The sequence below is a fragment of the Monodon monoceros genome, unplaced genomic scaffold (assembly GCF_005190385.1).
Source record: "Monodon monoceros isolate NGI ecotype Baffin Bay Population unplaced genomic scaffold, NGI_Narwhal_1 Super_Scaffold_2, whole genome shotgun sequence".
In the NCBI taxonomy this organism is placed as follows: Eukaryota; Metazoa; Chordata; class Mammalia; order Artiodactyla; family Monodontidae; genus Monodon; species Monodon monoceros.
In genome coordinates, this window is record NW_021703776.1 from 20,054,774 (window position 1) to 20,070,921 (window position 16,148).

The window sequence follows — 16,148 nt, forward strand, 5'->3', positions numbered from 1 at the left end:
GCAATTTTAGTCTAAGCGTTACTTAAGTGGTAACTGTCCACTCAAGTTGGGATGTTAAAGATGGCTATGAGATTTAGTTATTAGAGTTGATTATTTAGATGATTATTACGGTTAATGAGCAGTTTTTCCACCAGATTCATTGACTGTAACCATACTCCTCTCCTCTCATTTTCAGGCATTTTTTTTCCCTCTCTGTTTTCTCTATCTACAATAAACAGGTGTTAAGAGATGGAATATTGTACACTAACAACTTTATGTGAAGCTCTGATTGTCAGCTCAGGTTATAGCATGGGTCTTAAAGCAGCTAAGCACATAGGTTTAGAACCCAAACATCAGTAAGCCTGACACAAAAAGCATCCCAATCATCGTATGCCATTTGTTAAAAATGGAGCAGGTGAGAAAATGTAGCTTGATTAAATATGAATCTATCCCCTCTATTAGAACAATAATACAAAAACTATTAGAACAATAATCTGACTGTGGCTTCTTTTATACAGACAGAAAATGTATAAAATTACAGTGGAGAAGGTAATTTGGTACGTAAATATCCATATAATCACTTATGTAGGAGTGTGGCCCTATTATATTTTACTTTCAAGATCAATATAGCTAAACAATGGCTAAATGTATGGAACTCAAGTATAATTAAGTAAATTGATAAATACAACCCAGTTCTACCTGTATGGTTGGTAAAAACACACAAGGTTGGGTGTTTGGATAATTTCTCTTGGTCTTGAAGATCATCATATCCAAAGTTGACAAGTCTAAGAACATAAATGCATTTACAAATAAGTTCCCTCATAAAGGATGTAACCACTATAATTTACCCACAGAAGTAGAGGCATGTCCTCGAGAAATTCCAGTAGATAATATGTCTTTTGTTTAAAAAAAACAAAAAACTATAAAACAGTAACTTTTAAAAATACATGTTACATAAATGGCATGGCCTGGCAATAGAGAAAAATATATATATTCCTTTCAACTTACATTTTTATAGATTTTTTTGATTTTAGAGTAATGCCGACATTATGTTTCACAATGGACAGAAATGAATATTCATATATGATGAAATAAAGGTAGTGAAATATGTAACAGTTTGAGATTACCATTAATTCAAGAAGACTTTCATTTCTTCTGTGCAGTTATGGCCTTGTGTCTATTTTTTCAACAGTGTCTCATGTTTTTACTACATGTAAAATAATCTGGGGGAAAAAAACCTCACCTTTTGTATAAAAAGAAAAACAGGAAAAAAAGTAAAGCAATAGACTCAGCTGAGCTATAAGTGGATTGACCTGCAATATCCTCTTTGATGGCAACAAGAAAAGGGTTTTGATGTTTGATTCTAAACGTAGCTCTCTCTCTGACTCATCGAATGCTTTTATTGAATCACAGGGAGAACAGCACTTCCATAGATCAAAATAAATGGAGACACCCTACAGAAACAGATGACTAAGAAAAATCAATATGATTGCCTTTCCATGGAAAAGCCCTGTGTTCATGCTTGATAACATTGTTTATATTCCCTATAGAGAACAGAAACAGAAAAGATGACACCCACACACACACACACACAGAATATCAAACTATCCTTTTATCTGCATACCATAGATTAGGTATAAATATTATATAATCATTCTGCCCACAAGTGTCTATAAAAATTAATAGTAATCTATGAGTAACTTACTTGAATCCTGAATCACTTAATGATACATCCAAGGGTGCTTCAAACTGTCAAAAAATCAGGAGAAAACAAAGTGAAAAATGACATTAGTTAAGTGATGATAGTTCTGGAAACCAGTGCAAACCTGACAACACTGTGCTTGCCTAATGATGAAGAGCTCCTTTAACCAGCATTATCTTCAGAGGATATCCCCCAAATCCACAGACAGAAAGTCCACTGGGAACATTCTGGAGTTTACATACATCACAAGCTTGATGTGTATTTATTTCTCAAAAGGCAAACTTTGCTTCAGATTTGACTACCATAAATGGGTTTTATAATAAGCCAATTGGAAGGAGTAGACTTTTACAAGACACAGATGATCACGTAAGGAGGGAAGGACTGGGTGTCTTTAGAAAGAGAATGAGTGAGTCCAAAAAAGGGGGTAGAAGGAGCAAATGAAATTCTTGTAATGGTATGATATCAATCTGTATTAGACACCAATATTAACCCTGGTCAAGAAGAATAATAATGTTCTGTCCATCACAGATAAAGATATTTGCGACTCCTCACTACAAGGCTGGCACTCCAAACAGCTTTTCCAGGAGTGGTTCTAGATTTGTACTGATTGAACTCTACCCTCTCATTGACTTTCTACCTTATACTCAATCCACCATCACATGTTCTTTTGGATCAAATGATGCATAATCACATAAAGCTATCTACTATTAACCACGCGTACTACCTCCCACTGATACTCTTACCCATTTTTCTTTAATATGAGGCATTCAGTTAGCAGAAATTTACTGTGTGTGCTCTTCTAATAATCTATATTAATTGCATTTGTTACAGAATTGAAGTCTTGAGATGGCAAGAACTATTTTACTTGCTCATACAAGTGACTAAAGAACAAGACCAAGAATGTTAAAATGCTGTTTATGATAATAGCTCTCTTTAAAAGGGGCAATAGGTTGTAAAATTTCCTTAGCCCAATCATTTTCTGGACTTACCATTAAGCTAAAGTGCTCATCAGCATAAAACTGGATGCATTTTAAGACACTCCTTGATTTCTAAAAAAGAAAACAGAGTAAGTGACAAATTAACAAAAAATCAACAGAAACACTAGTTTAAAGAGAGAGAGGGCTTCCCTGGTGGCGCAGTGGTTGAGAGTCCGCCTGCTGATGGAGGGGACATGGGTTCGTTCCCCGGTCTGGGAGGATCACACATGCCGCAGAGTGGCTAGGCCCGTAAGCCATGGCCGCTGAGCCTGTGCGTCCGGAGCCTGTGCTCCGCGACAGGAGAGGCCACAACAGTGAGAGGCCCGCGTACCGGGAAAAAAAAAAAAGAGAGAGAAAAAAGGAAGCAGCCAAAAATCAAGCAGTAATGAAAACCTCTCCATTATTTTTCATCAACTTTTGTCGACTGCCCCATCAATGAAAATGAAGTAATTAATAAATTAAAATAACGATAATGTCAAAATTAAACTACTCCCACAAAAAGGAGGGCCAGTGGTCTAGTTTTTACCTTCAGATCAATGTAGTATAATCTCTGCTCTGACATATCCCACTGAGCCCAAACAAAATCTTCGGCTACTCTCTGTCTTGGGAGATGGCCAGAATTTTTAATTACCTAAGGAGGCAAAGAGATTTTAGAAATAAATAACTATTTTAAAGGAGAACATATCTGGGTTTCATAATTATTTTGCTTATTCTATCTTTATAATACATGTAAATACTTCCACAGTTTATTTTTAGTAGCCCCTACTGCCAATACATACACATGGAAAGTCTTTCCAAAAAAGATTTAAGGCATCATTTCATTACTTGCTCCTCACAAACACTCTGCAATAAACTATCTTATTTTTATTCTTAGTTTGGCAGACAGGCTGGGGCTGCTGAAGGCAAGGCCACACCTACCACAAACCAACAGCTGTGCTAACACAAGATTCAGAGCTTCCTGTTCTGGACATAACCCACTCAGGTATCTGCAGTCTGGAGGGCTTTACCACCAAAGGTAGAGACTGTTAGGCCAAGGGAAAACTCAGGCCTGGGAGAGGAGGGTTCTGGGCAATGATCCTAGATCTGCCATAAACTCTTCATGTGTCTTTGGTCATGCTTCTTACCTTTATGTCTTCCACAATGAGCATGATGATACTGCCCATCTCTCAGCAATACTTAGCTATTCATCCTTCAAGACCCAACTTAGGCACTGACCTCCTGTAGAAATCCTTCCCTCACCTCCCAAGATGAAGGCAAAGCTCCCCATCTCTGTACTCTTATGGTGCTTTGGCATGCTTCTATTACAATTACATTTTAATTAATGTTATAAGTCTACCCCAATGAGTATGCACTCTTCTACAACACCTTTACATTCTCAATGGCTTGATTGTTTCTAGCATGTAGAAGTACTCAAGGAATACTTCTCAAAAGAAGGAAAATGAAATAGGGTATGCAAGGGTAAATTGCCAAGGAAATGATAAGTGTAATACAAGGAATTTAGAACTCACTTTCCTCAAAACTGCTCATCAAGCAAAGGTGATCTATATTGGGACAGATGAGTAAATAATGAAGACAAGTTGATGTAGAAGAAATAAGGAAAAAAGAGAACATCAGAATGGTCCATAGTCATACTTCAACCTCTCTAATCCTAAATGGGATTTCTCCAGTGAGGCTAACTAGGAACTCAGGGGAGGACAGGGCATGCAGAATCATACACCTCTATTTCTTGTTTGCCTAGTTCCATCAAATTTGCTGGAAAAAGATCCAAGAGTACAGCACCTATCTGACTCTTAACTTTGGGGAACCCATCTTGTTTCCATTTTTCTGAAATCGTTTAGGTTAGGGTAGATTTGGGAACTCTCATATAAAGGCCTACACTAGCAAGAACATGATCATCGGAACATGGCAACCAGGTTCACATAGCAGTTCTGTCCCTCTCTAGAGTTTCCTCACCTCTGTGAGTCTAGGTTGTCGTGTTCCCTGTAAACATGGGGATAATTATAATACCACCTTTAATGTGTAGGGATGTTGTGATGATTATGCAGACCCGCACATGGCTTTATGAAGCTGTCATTTAAGCCTTTAAGAATGAGGGCAGGGGGCTTCCCTGGTGGCACAGTGGTTGAGAGCCCGCCTGCCGATGCAGGGGACGCGGGTTCGTGCCCCGGTCCGAGAGGATCCCACATGCCACGGAGCGGCTGGGCCCATGAGCCATGGCCGCTGAGCCTGCACTCCGCAACGGGAGAGGCCACAACAGTGAGAGGCCTGCGTACCGCAAAAAAAAAAAAAAAAAAAAAGAAGGAGGGCAGAAGTGCCTCACAGAAGGGCACATGTGGATGAGGGAGTGCTGAGACTGTATTGCTTGGCCAGGAGAATCCTTCCTGGGCTTCTGACAGGTGCCTCCTGGCCTCACTCTCTCTGCAGTGTCTCTCATGGCTCCCAACCCCTCTTCTAACCAGCCAGTCCTCTGTCTGTGTCCATTTCCACTTCCTGACCCCAACGTGTTTATTTAACTCTCTCCTCTAAATTCTCATTGCTGGCTTTGGGATTCTGCACCTTGGCCTTTCCTCTCTGGCCTGACCCTTTTCTGACAACTGGCCTTGTCTTTGCCCTGCCATCCACTCAGCCACTAGTGGCCCAGAGCTCCAGCCACATACTTTCTGGTCATTTTCCAGCCAGGCCTCTTGATTTGACGCTTTCAATCATAGATACATAATTAAAAAATGCCATCTCCCATTTCAATTTTGTTCACATAATTTAAAATTAAAATCAGAGAAAGACTATGTAGATGCAGACTATTTAAATATTGAAGGAAATCATTTTAATATCAATAATATATTAAGGTCTCACACAAACTGTCAAGAAAAAGGCAACCCAGGAAAAAATAGACAAGGATATAACTAAGCAATTCCCAGAAAAACAAATTCACATAGCCAATAAGCAGAGCAGATGCTCAACCTCATCAATATTAAGGGAAACACAACCTCGAATAATAATGATATCTACTTAAACGCATCAAACTGGATTTTTAAAAAGGCAAATACATCGATTACTGGTGTGGATAGAGGGAAAGGGTACTTTCATACTTTGCTTGCAAAACCGAAGTGTTACAAGTTTTTTGGAAAGCAATCTGGCAAAATCTGTTGAAGTTTATTAAATGCATATAACTGTCAACCCACTTATCCATCCCTGAGGATTTAACCCAAAGAAACACGTGTACCAAACATGTAAAGCTAAAAACATTTGAGACAATTTGTAATGCAAACAAATAAAAGGGGGAAAAAAGGCAATCAAGTGAATATCCATCCATGGGAGAACGGTGACAAAACTGTGCACATCCATGCCAGGGACTATTTGTACTTCTAAAGACAATGAACTGAGCTGCTCTAGGGTGCTTGTAGGTAATTCCACAAAGTTGAATGAGTGAATAATAAACAAATCCCTGGGTGTGTCAGGGGTGGAGATGGGAGACATATAGGTATGGAGAAAAGTGTGAAAGGATACACACCAGGTTGTGAACAAAAGTTAGAGGTGAAAAGGCAAGGGAGAAGTAGAAAACAAGCAAAAAAGAAAAGAAAACTGAACTATATAGAACCTTAGCATATATCCTATGATCCCATTTATTATGTGTATGTATGTGTATATATGTATAAAAATTAGAGAAAAAAGTTCTCTCTCTATTTAGAAACCTATACGGATACCCCTGATATATTAAGTAAAAAGCAAAAACAAAAGCAGCAAATTAATATTTATATTATGATTCTATCTTGGTAAAAGCAACTGAATCGCAGTATCTGTACACCTAACCTTGAACAAGGTACAAGGCATGGAAAAGGTCACACAAGGCTGTCATTAGTTATGTCAGGAGACTGAGAATGGGGGGTGAGGTAGATAGAAAGGAGATAACTCCTTCATGTATCTTGTATTATTTCACATGTTACAACAGCAAGTCTATAATTGGAAAGACACCAAATAAAGTAGTATGTTTCTATAACAATCCATCTTTAATAGTCTAGAAATGCCACTCCTTATGGGAAAAAAACTCTAAAGCGAAAGGAATTTCAAATATTTACCACTCTATTTCCATCTTCTTGGGTAACTTGGATATGAAGTTGTTCAATATCTTTTAAAAAAGAAACAATAGTTTAACTTTCATGAAAAATGAGTACTTTTTTTCACCTAACAGTTGTGAATATTTTTTTATAAAAGCAAAGCAGATTAAACGACTGGCTGAAAAACAGTATTATCACAGATGGCAATCTCACAAGGCTCAAAACAAAACCTACCTCTCTCCACCCTCCCTTTAAGTCTGTTTCAAGTCCAGCATTTACTCTGCTCCTCAGTATCAACATACATGAAGCATTTAACTCTTCTGCTCCCCTGGGTTCCCTTAACAAGTATTTCCCTCCCGTATACCATCAGTCTTACACATAGGGCTAATAAGGGCTCATTTGGCAGGGTTTATCTTCAGTTTCCAAATACCCAATACCTCTTTATATGAAAACATCAGATAGAAAACTCATTATGCCAGATATTAGGGGGAGGTATTTTTATAGGGGTCATTAACAGAACTCTGAACACTTTATTGACGTGCAGATGGTCTATTTTTCTCAGTAAGTGATTTAGATTCAGCCATATGTACCTTCTGCTGGCTCTTCTTACAGAAATGTGAGACAGATTATTGGGCAAGAGTATAGGAAGTGAACACAATCCTAACCCCTCAGACTTGTCCTTCTAATTATAAATCAGCACTTTCACCTTATAACATGAAAGACAGCTTACTAGATAAGATACACCAGTGAATTTTGTCCTTTCTCCACCCTTCCCCCGACTTAAAATCATCATTAAAGGATGTCCCAATCTTATCTGCCTCTATCTGAATTTGACCAAGTTACTAAGCGTCCTCGAGTTCTGCCATGGAATTCTTCTAGCTTCTAATGCCTTTCCCTCTGTGCATCCAAGCCTCTCTCCTTAAATCATGGTTATCCACTGTGACAGACATCTTAAAGAAGGATGGACTAAAGAAGGCAAAAATGACCTGCACAACTGTTCTACAAATATTCTACCACATGCCCAAACTGGAAATCCATATATGCAGGAGCCCATCATATACGGAGGCAGAGCCTAAGAGAACAACAAGTAGAAACAGAAGGAAAGCCCTTCCACAGGAGTCCTAGGTCTCCAATGGACATCAAAGGTCAGTGGACCCTCAGCACTGGCGAGTGGACAGCTAGAAGATTCATCACGCCCTTCCTACGCTTCACTGGGAGATGCACCGTTCATGAAGTCCTCGGGACACCCTTACATTTCTCTTCTGAAGTCAGTAGCAGATGATTCTCTGGTAGAGGGTGACTTTCAACCTGTGGGTAGAGGAACTGTAAAAAGGAAATTAATCAAAATCATAAGCAACTACCTTGCTTACACAATTATTTCAAAAGTTGTGTTTGATCACTGTACTACCACAGACCATAGAAGGGACTGGGAACCACAGAACAGTTTAGGCGAATCACATTCACACACACACATTACAGATGGAAGCAAGGAAGAAAAGGGAACGCTTTCAGGAGCTCAGTTTTCCAGCAGGGGATTGATCACAGGTCCAACACAATTCATTTAGACAGGCTAAAGTGTAAGCCATTTCTAGGGATGGTGCTTCCTATTTGGAATATGGGATTCTGAAGCCAATCAGAAACAATGTAAGTAACACTTGTACAGAAAGTTCTGTTTCACACGCACCAAAACAGAGTGACCGATATAATTTGTTGTGCAGCTAACCCTAGTATTTAATTTGAGAGCCACAGAGTTGTCTCTGTGACAACTTCCAAAGTCCCACATCCAAGAGAAAAAGCAAAATAGAACCAGGGACTTTCCAGGAAAGGACAGTGAATCACAGTGTGGCAACTGGTGGAGGATTTACCTCAAAGCACATGAACGACTGCCACTGGGAAGAAAAGGCTTGATCCCCCCGACGCCTCCTCCTCTGTGCCCACCCTTATTTGTCAGCCCACAGGACAAAGCAGGCAGCCAGAAACACAAGGCCTGACACTGTCAGCTGTGATAATTAGGGAAAACTGGCCATGGGATAACTCCAGTGACTTAATTCTTTCATCATCAAAAGGGTAACTATAAATCAGCACTTTCATTTTGCAACATGAAAGACAGCTTACTAGATAAGATCCACTGGCGAATTTTGGGTTTTCCCTCCAAACTTTAAAGCATACTGAAAGAACATAACTTTTCATGTCCCTGTTTTAAAGCCTGCAGCTTCTCTAAAGAGTAGGAAAAATTTTGACAAAATATATTATCTGGTGTCCTAACTTTTCATAATGACAAATTAGAAATAGAACTTGTCAACTTTTTAAAATATTAATTAATTTATTTATTTTTAATTTTTTGGCTGCACCATGCGGGATCTTAGTTCCCGGACCACGGATCGAACCTCTGCCCCCTGCAGTGGAAGGGTGGAGCCTTAACCACTGGACCACCAGGGAAGTCCCTAGAACTGGTCAACTTTTAAAATTGCTTAGAGTCAAGTTTCCCTTTCAGAAAAACAAAACTTTAACTATATACCATTCTTCACAGCAAAAAACTCAAAACCGTAAAATAGACAGGAATACAGAATTCAGCTACGAGAATAATATAGACCTTATTATCTGCTGATTTGTGAAATTGTGCACATCAAAAAGGATACTTTGGGGACTTCTCTGGCAGTCCAGTGGTTAAGACTTTGCCTTTCAATGCAGGGGGTGTGGGTTAAATCCCTGGCCAGGGAGCTAAGATCCCACATGCCTCTTGGCCAAAAAACCAAAACATAAAACAGAAGCAATATTGTAACAAATTCAATAAAGACTTTAAAAATGGTCCACATCAAAAAAAAAAATCTTAAAAAAAAAAGATACTTTGTGTACTGGGGTTGAGGAGAAGCAATGATGAGTGACACCACATAGATAATGGAAAAGCAAACACTCAGTGCCTCAAAATAAGGAGAAACTACAGATTTGGCCTCCTCTGGGTCTACAGAGGCGGCCAGGCCCTGCTGCCTTAGCACTGTGACCTGGACTAAGGTGCTGACCAGTTCTAAACCTTTGCCTGGTCTCTGTGAGGCAATCAGTGAAAATGTAATTTTAAAAGTTCCATTCAGGTGGTGGTTGTTTTTCTTTCTAATTTGAGGCAACCCTGAAGCAAGGCCTAGAAGTGAGAATATACATAGACAGGGTTCAGACAGAGCTCTACAAAAGTGTGCAACATCTTGTGGGGTTTTGTTTTGTTTTGTCTGCATTGTGAGTAGGAATCTATATAGATTAGATCATATTAGAAAAATATTTATCTTGTAAATATCGAGCTAGACTCTGATTATTAATATTCGTCGATGGAAGGTATGTACTACAGGCATGTAGACGAATGTGTAATTACCCAATGGAACTATCTGGAAGATGCAATCATGCTGGTGGGGAACTCTCCAAGGATCCCAGATTGGGATCCAGACCCCACTCACTACTGTCTTGCTGAAGTTCCTCCATGAAGGGGGTCAAAGCTGCACATGTAGACTTAGGGAAATGTACTACTGGAAATCATCACGGATGTTCTGGTAAGAAAAAGGAGAGAGATCGCAGGGCAGGACCAAACTCCATGGACAGTGAACAGCGTTTCTCTAAAGGAGAGCAGAAGGGAGAGAGGAAGAAGGTGGGGATTTGCCATGGATGGAGGTTTGGAGGAGTTTCTCTCTCCAGAGGCCTAAGCCTGAGGAGCAGGGAGCAGGGCTAGGAACTGAGATGGGCCCACAAGATTAGTGTGGGTCTACTTCATGTGGGTGGGGACTTTGCTTTTGGCCTACAGATGACATCATGCATCCTGTACTTTTAATTTTTTTAAATTAAGATAAAATGCACGTAACACAACATTCACTATTCACAATTTTCACTATTAAGTATACAATTCAGTAATTTTTAATATATTCACAATGTAGTGCAACCACATACTTGTAAAAACTTTTTCCTTCCTATACTCTAATTACCTTTTAGTTGCCCTCATCCTTCAATAATATCTCCACTGCGTACACAGCCCTGGATAAAAATGCTAAGGAAACCAAAGTAACAGGCCAGGAAAGGGAAGTGTCCCACAGTCAGCCCTGCACTGATGACAGCGTAAACAGGGTGGCTTCCTGGGGGAGGGAACGCAGCTTAGGAGCTCCACACCAGGCCCTGTCTGGCAGGGAGCAGCGGCCCACAGAGAAGCCAGGAGTGGTGGCGAAATGCACCACTGTAAGGACTGGCTGACAGTGGACGACTGGGCACATGAGAGACAATCCCCTCTCCCAACACACACTGCAAGAGGGAGACCCACAGCCAGAGGCTGGGAGTGGGTGGGGGGAGGGAGAGGCTATACAAGGCAATTGTGCATCAACCCTGCATGAATATGGATAGTTGATTCTTGTTCTCTGTGGCAGTTATGTTCCATAAAGTCACCAAAAACACTGAAAACTGAACCACTGCTCCCAAGGGAAATACAGGGATAGGAACGTGTGAGCCTCTAGTTAAAACATTTTTGTCAGCAAATTAAAACAAAACTTTGTCTAATGTGTGTTCCTATTTAAAAGACACTTTATTTCATATATGCTGTTGATTCCCTAGCATTGAACTCAGTCAACAGTACTATAAGCTAATGTCTAAATGAAGTTTATCTAATTAACACACGTGTTCTCTGAAAAGAATAGCGCAGCCTTCTTGCACTTAGGAGCATGAGACAGCACTTCAGCAAGACACTTGGGGGACATTTTAAACAGCGAAATCACCAAGAAAAGCCAAAGAGTGTGAAAAACATGGCACTACGTTGACTGTGAAAACAACCTTTGTTTGCAGTCTGAGAAATGAATCAAGAAGGCAGTGTCACCTTGTTCTACCTCATCTGGGAACATGTGCATCAGGTGAAAATTTTTTCACTGCTTTGCCCATGTCTGCAAATGACTGTGAAAGCACCATGAGTATTGATTTTGGGGTAACAAATAAATTTTAGTGGGTAGTAGAATTTGCAAATTCTATGTGCAAGTAATGAAAATTGACTATATCTAGTCTACTTGTGTTATACGCACAGTGCTTCTGCATCGATTCATAGAGTTGATAAATTCAGGGATTAATTATATCATTTAATCATAGGCATTTAATCTGTCAACTCTATGAATACATTAGATAAACCATTTTTAAACTTCCTTTAAATGTGTTTTGATATTCTATATTTTATCATGTAAAAACATTATAGTACTATTAGACAAACCATGATATAATAGAGACAGAGAGCTAGGTTTGAGTTTTGATTTTCATGTTTGCAAAGGAAGAGCTGTTAATTCCAGCCATACTCATTCACTGGATTGCTTTGAGGAAAATGTGATAATGTGTGTGAAAGCACTTTGTAACACCACTGCCTATAGGTTTCATGCTTTTTGATTAATGAGATAAATGATAAAGATATGCTCACTTACCTGTACCCAAATATAGCTATCCACTGCTTTTAGAACCTTCACATTGTTAATGGGGTGGATCTCGACCAACAAAGTTAAGCACCTTGAACCTATAATGTAAAGGACGCTTTTAGTAGCAAAGTCCAGAATATCACAAATTATCTCCTCCACATAGGTCTGAACTTTGGAAATGTAAAATGTATTACTTACTGTATTAGCTACTCCACAAACAAAAGTATTTGTCTTAAAATTGACTTTGAGACTTCTTAAAACCCAAACTTTGAGACTTCTTAAAACTTAAAGAAAACATCATTGGACTCCCCTGGTGGTGCAGTGGTTAAGAATCGCCTGCCAATGCAGGGGACACGGGTTCGAGCCCTGGTCTGGGAAGATCCCACATGCCGCGGAGCAACTAAGCCCGTGCGCCACAACTACTGAGCCTGTGCTCTAGAGCCCGCAAGCCACAACTACTGAGCCCACATGCCACAACTACTGAAGCCCGCACGCCTAGAGCCCGTGCTCCACAAGAGAAGCCACCGCACTGAGAAGCTCGTTTGCCGCAACTAGAGAAAGCCCACGCACAGCAACGAAGACTTAAAACAGCTAAAAATAAAAATTAAATTAAATTAATTAAAAATATATATATATCATAAAGGAGAAGTCAATGTACACGGAATGAGGAACAAGTTCCTACCCATTCCTCAGCCATTTTACTATCACTTCACTGGCCCTCTCAGCTTCTAAGTCTAAACAAATACAACTCAGTTCAGTGTCACTGCAATTCTGCAGCACAGTGGCAAATATTGTTTGCGTAGGAAAATATAAAGATATTTCTGATGCATGAATGTGTTACGGTTGACAGCAATTAGGACAGGGGCTTGGCCTCCCTCGGGAAGGCTTGCAGAGTTGCATGCATAAAGACTCACTTATTTCCTCAGTGCCACATCTGAGCTAATGTCATAAAACATAGCAATTAGGAGGAAGTGTTGGACACAGGCTAGAATGGGGATATCCAAATTTAGGCCAAACGTTCCCTTCTCAGAAAAGGAGTTGCCTTATATTTGAGTCCTTATAACGACTAATATTCTCAGGTGCTTTCTTGGTGACTTTATTTATTTATTTATTTTTCACATGCATAAAACTTTATTTTTAAGTCTGGTGAAAGCCAACACATTGTCATTTACTTTTGATTTGAATTTTATTTTATTTATTTTTATACAACAGGTTCTTATTAGTTATCTATTTTATACATATTCATGTATATATGTCAATGGCACTCTCCCGGTTCATCTCACCACCCCACCCCCGCTTGGTGCCCATACGTTTGTTCTCTACATCTGCGTCTCTATTTCTGCCTTGCAAACCGGTTCACCTGTACCACTTTTCTACATTCCACATATATGCGTTAGTATGAGATATTTGTTTTTCTCTTTCTGAATTGGTGACTTTATTTTGAATAATAATTTACAATCTGGGGATGGTGCAGCAGCCTGGAATTGAATCAGTACCAGTTTTCACTATTTTCACTATTTAAGAAAGTAACCTAACAGCACTGCTTTATGTTAAGAAAAAGGAAAAAAAAAAAGGTAAAGAATATAAAACAATTTCTGGGATATTGCCTCACAATTTTGAGGACTGGATATCTCTGTAAACACACCTTTTTAGAGATTACTAAAAAAGCAAAGCAGTGAGTGAGTTATTATGCGGGATCACAAATACACGATGACAGAACAAATGAAAAACACATATTGCTTGGCTGACGGGTACTTGTAGCTTAGAATAAAAATCCAGTGACACGATCATTCACAATTCAAAGGGGCTATATTTCTAATAACTGGGACAAGGTAAAGGTGAGGTACTTTGGGAATCTGCTTGATGACTCAAAAAATGGCTCTAAGAGAGAGATTGGTGTCAAAGATACTTGTGGAAAAAAATAGAATAAAAATGTTCTGTGAGAATGAGAAAAAAAGTAATTTTCCTTATTATGTTGTTTTAAGTGTATATAACTAGTTTAACATAGTAAATAGTAGAAGCTGATATTTGACTGTTTCATCTCTTGCCCTAAAAGCTTTTGGGGGAAAAAAGGTTTCTGGGGGGCAGGCAAGGGAATCTTCTCATTGGAAAAATAAGGAATCACTTTTCTACTTGGCCTTTCTGTCAGTGAATCTGTTCCCAGATGAGATAACCAGTTATCAGCTAAATTCACTAGCCTTTAAAATGGGAGGATTATCAAGGTCAAAAACCATCTTCCTACACTAATTTTTTGCTTCTTTGGGGCAGCCCAGATACTTAACTAATAAAAGTAGTTTAACGATAAGAGTAATTGTGCAAACAAGAATGTCTCTCAATAACATACCATGTGATTCCATAGTGTAACAGCTAGTACTCTGGATTAGGATTCTAGAGACATCGGTTCTAGTTTAAAATCTGCCACTAACCTAATATATACTTTTCAGCACATCATGAAGCTTTCCTAGGCCTTAGTGCTTTGGGGGCTTTTGTTGTTGTTTTTGGCCGCACCAATGTGTGGCCTGCGGGATCTCAGTTCCCTGCCCAGGGACTGAACCCAGGCCCTGGCAGTGAAAGCACCAAGTCCTAACCACTGGACCGTCAGGGAATTCCCAGTGCTTTTTTACAAAATAGAGTGGAAAACTACAGAATCAGATCATTTCTACAATCATTTTCATCCATAAAATGTGCTGATTCCATGAAGTACTTAAAGTTGTCTCAAGAATTCAGAGAATCCAGTTATCAATGGAAACTGGGAGGGCATCACTGAAGGGCCAGATAGGTCCAGGCACGGGAAGGAGAGCAGCAGGATCAAAAGGGACAACATGGGGCTTCCCTGGTGGTGCAGTGGTTGAGAGTCTGCCTGCCGATGCAGGGGACACGGGTTCGTGCCCCGGTCCGGGAAGATCCCACATGCCGCGAAGCGGCTGGGCCCGTGAGCCATGGCCGCTGAGCCTGTGCGTCCGGAGCCTGTGCTCCGCAACAGGAGAGGCCACAACAGTGAGAGGCCCGCATATCGCAAAAAAAAAAAAAAAAAAAAGGGACAACATGGATGGACCTCAAGGGTACTATGCTAAGTGAAGTAAGTCAAACAAAGAACGAAATCACGCCATTTGCAGCAACATGGTTGGACCCAGAGATTATCGTATTAAGTGAAGTAAGTCAGACAGAGAAAGACAAACATATGATATCACTTATATGTGAAATCTAAAAAAATGATACAAATGAACTTATTTACAGAAAAGAAACAGACTCACAGACAGAAAACAAACTTACGGTTACCAGAGGGGAAGGAGTTGGGGAGGGATAAATTAGGAATTTGGGATTAACAGATACATGCTACTACATATAAAATAGATAAACAACAAGGTCTTAGTGTACAGCACAGGGAACTATATTCAATACCTTGTAATAACCTTGTATAAAGGAAAAGAATCTGAAAAAATACATATTATGTATAACTGAATCACTTTGCTGTATACCAGAAACTAACAGAACATTGTAAGTCAACTTTAATAAAAGACAAATACCGTATAATCTCTCTTATATGTGGAATCAAAAAAACCAAACCAAACCAAAACCAAAACCAAAACCAAGCTTATAAGGACAGAGAACGGACTGGTGGTTGCAGGAGGTGGGGGTAGAGAAGGGGTGGGGAGAAATGGATGAACATTTTTGTTTTGTTTTGTTTAAAGTGAATTTAAAAAAAATCTTTTTAAAGCACAGGAATAGGCAAGGCATTGGGAGGATGAAGAGTGAGCAAAAGAAAGAACCTGGTCTGATGCAGGTGAAGGTACATGTTGTGAAACGGTAACAAGGTTGGAAGAGTCCAGTAGAATCTGGTTGTGAAGAAGCTCTGGTTATTAGAGCTCTGAAATCAAAGCACCTGCTGTACCTTGGGGCAAACATAACTCCACCAGGGAGAGTGAAAGGGGCACCTAAGCCTGGCCCCTATGGAAGGCCATTTTCTAAATAAAACATTAAGTCTGCCACGGCCTCAGCCAATAAGAGAAGCACTGTTGACAAA

General features: G+C 39.6%; 1 protein-coding gene across 5 annotated transcripts in view; it reads right to left on the bottom strand.

Annotated features, from left to right (window-relative positions):
* GSAP (gamma-secretase activating protein) overlaps positions 1 to 16,148 on the bottom strand; it is a 90,882-nt gene that overhangs the window by 53,648 nt on the left and 21,086 nt on the right. For 4 of the 5 annotated variants that reach the window (XR_003795096.1, XM_029232932.1, XM_029232930.1 and 1 more), the window contains exons 6-12: positions 12,134 to 12,222; positions 7,964 to 8,033; positions 6,732 to 6,781; positions 3,185 to 3,289; positions 2,671 to 2,730; positions 1,685 to 1,728; positions 679 to 764 (exon numbers count right to left, since the gene is read on the bottom strand). Coding sequence is in view for 4 of the 5 variants with exons in the window: in XM_029232930.1 (XP_029088763.1) it covers positions 679 to 764; positions 1,685 to 1,728; positions 2,671 to 2,730; positions 3,185 to 3,289; positions 6,732 to 6,781; positions 7,964 to 8,033; positions 12,134 to 12,222 (504 nt within the window). In the remaining variant the exon portion in view is untranslated. Of the gene's footprint in view, positions 1 to 678; positions 765 to 1,684; positions 1,729 to 2,670; positions 2,731 to 3,184; positions 3,290 to 6,731; positions 6,782 to 7,963; positions 8,034 to 10,071; positions 10,649 to 12,133; positions 12,223 to 16,148 lie in introns of those variants that run through there. The other variant, XM_029232933.1, reaches the window with a different exon arrangement.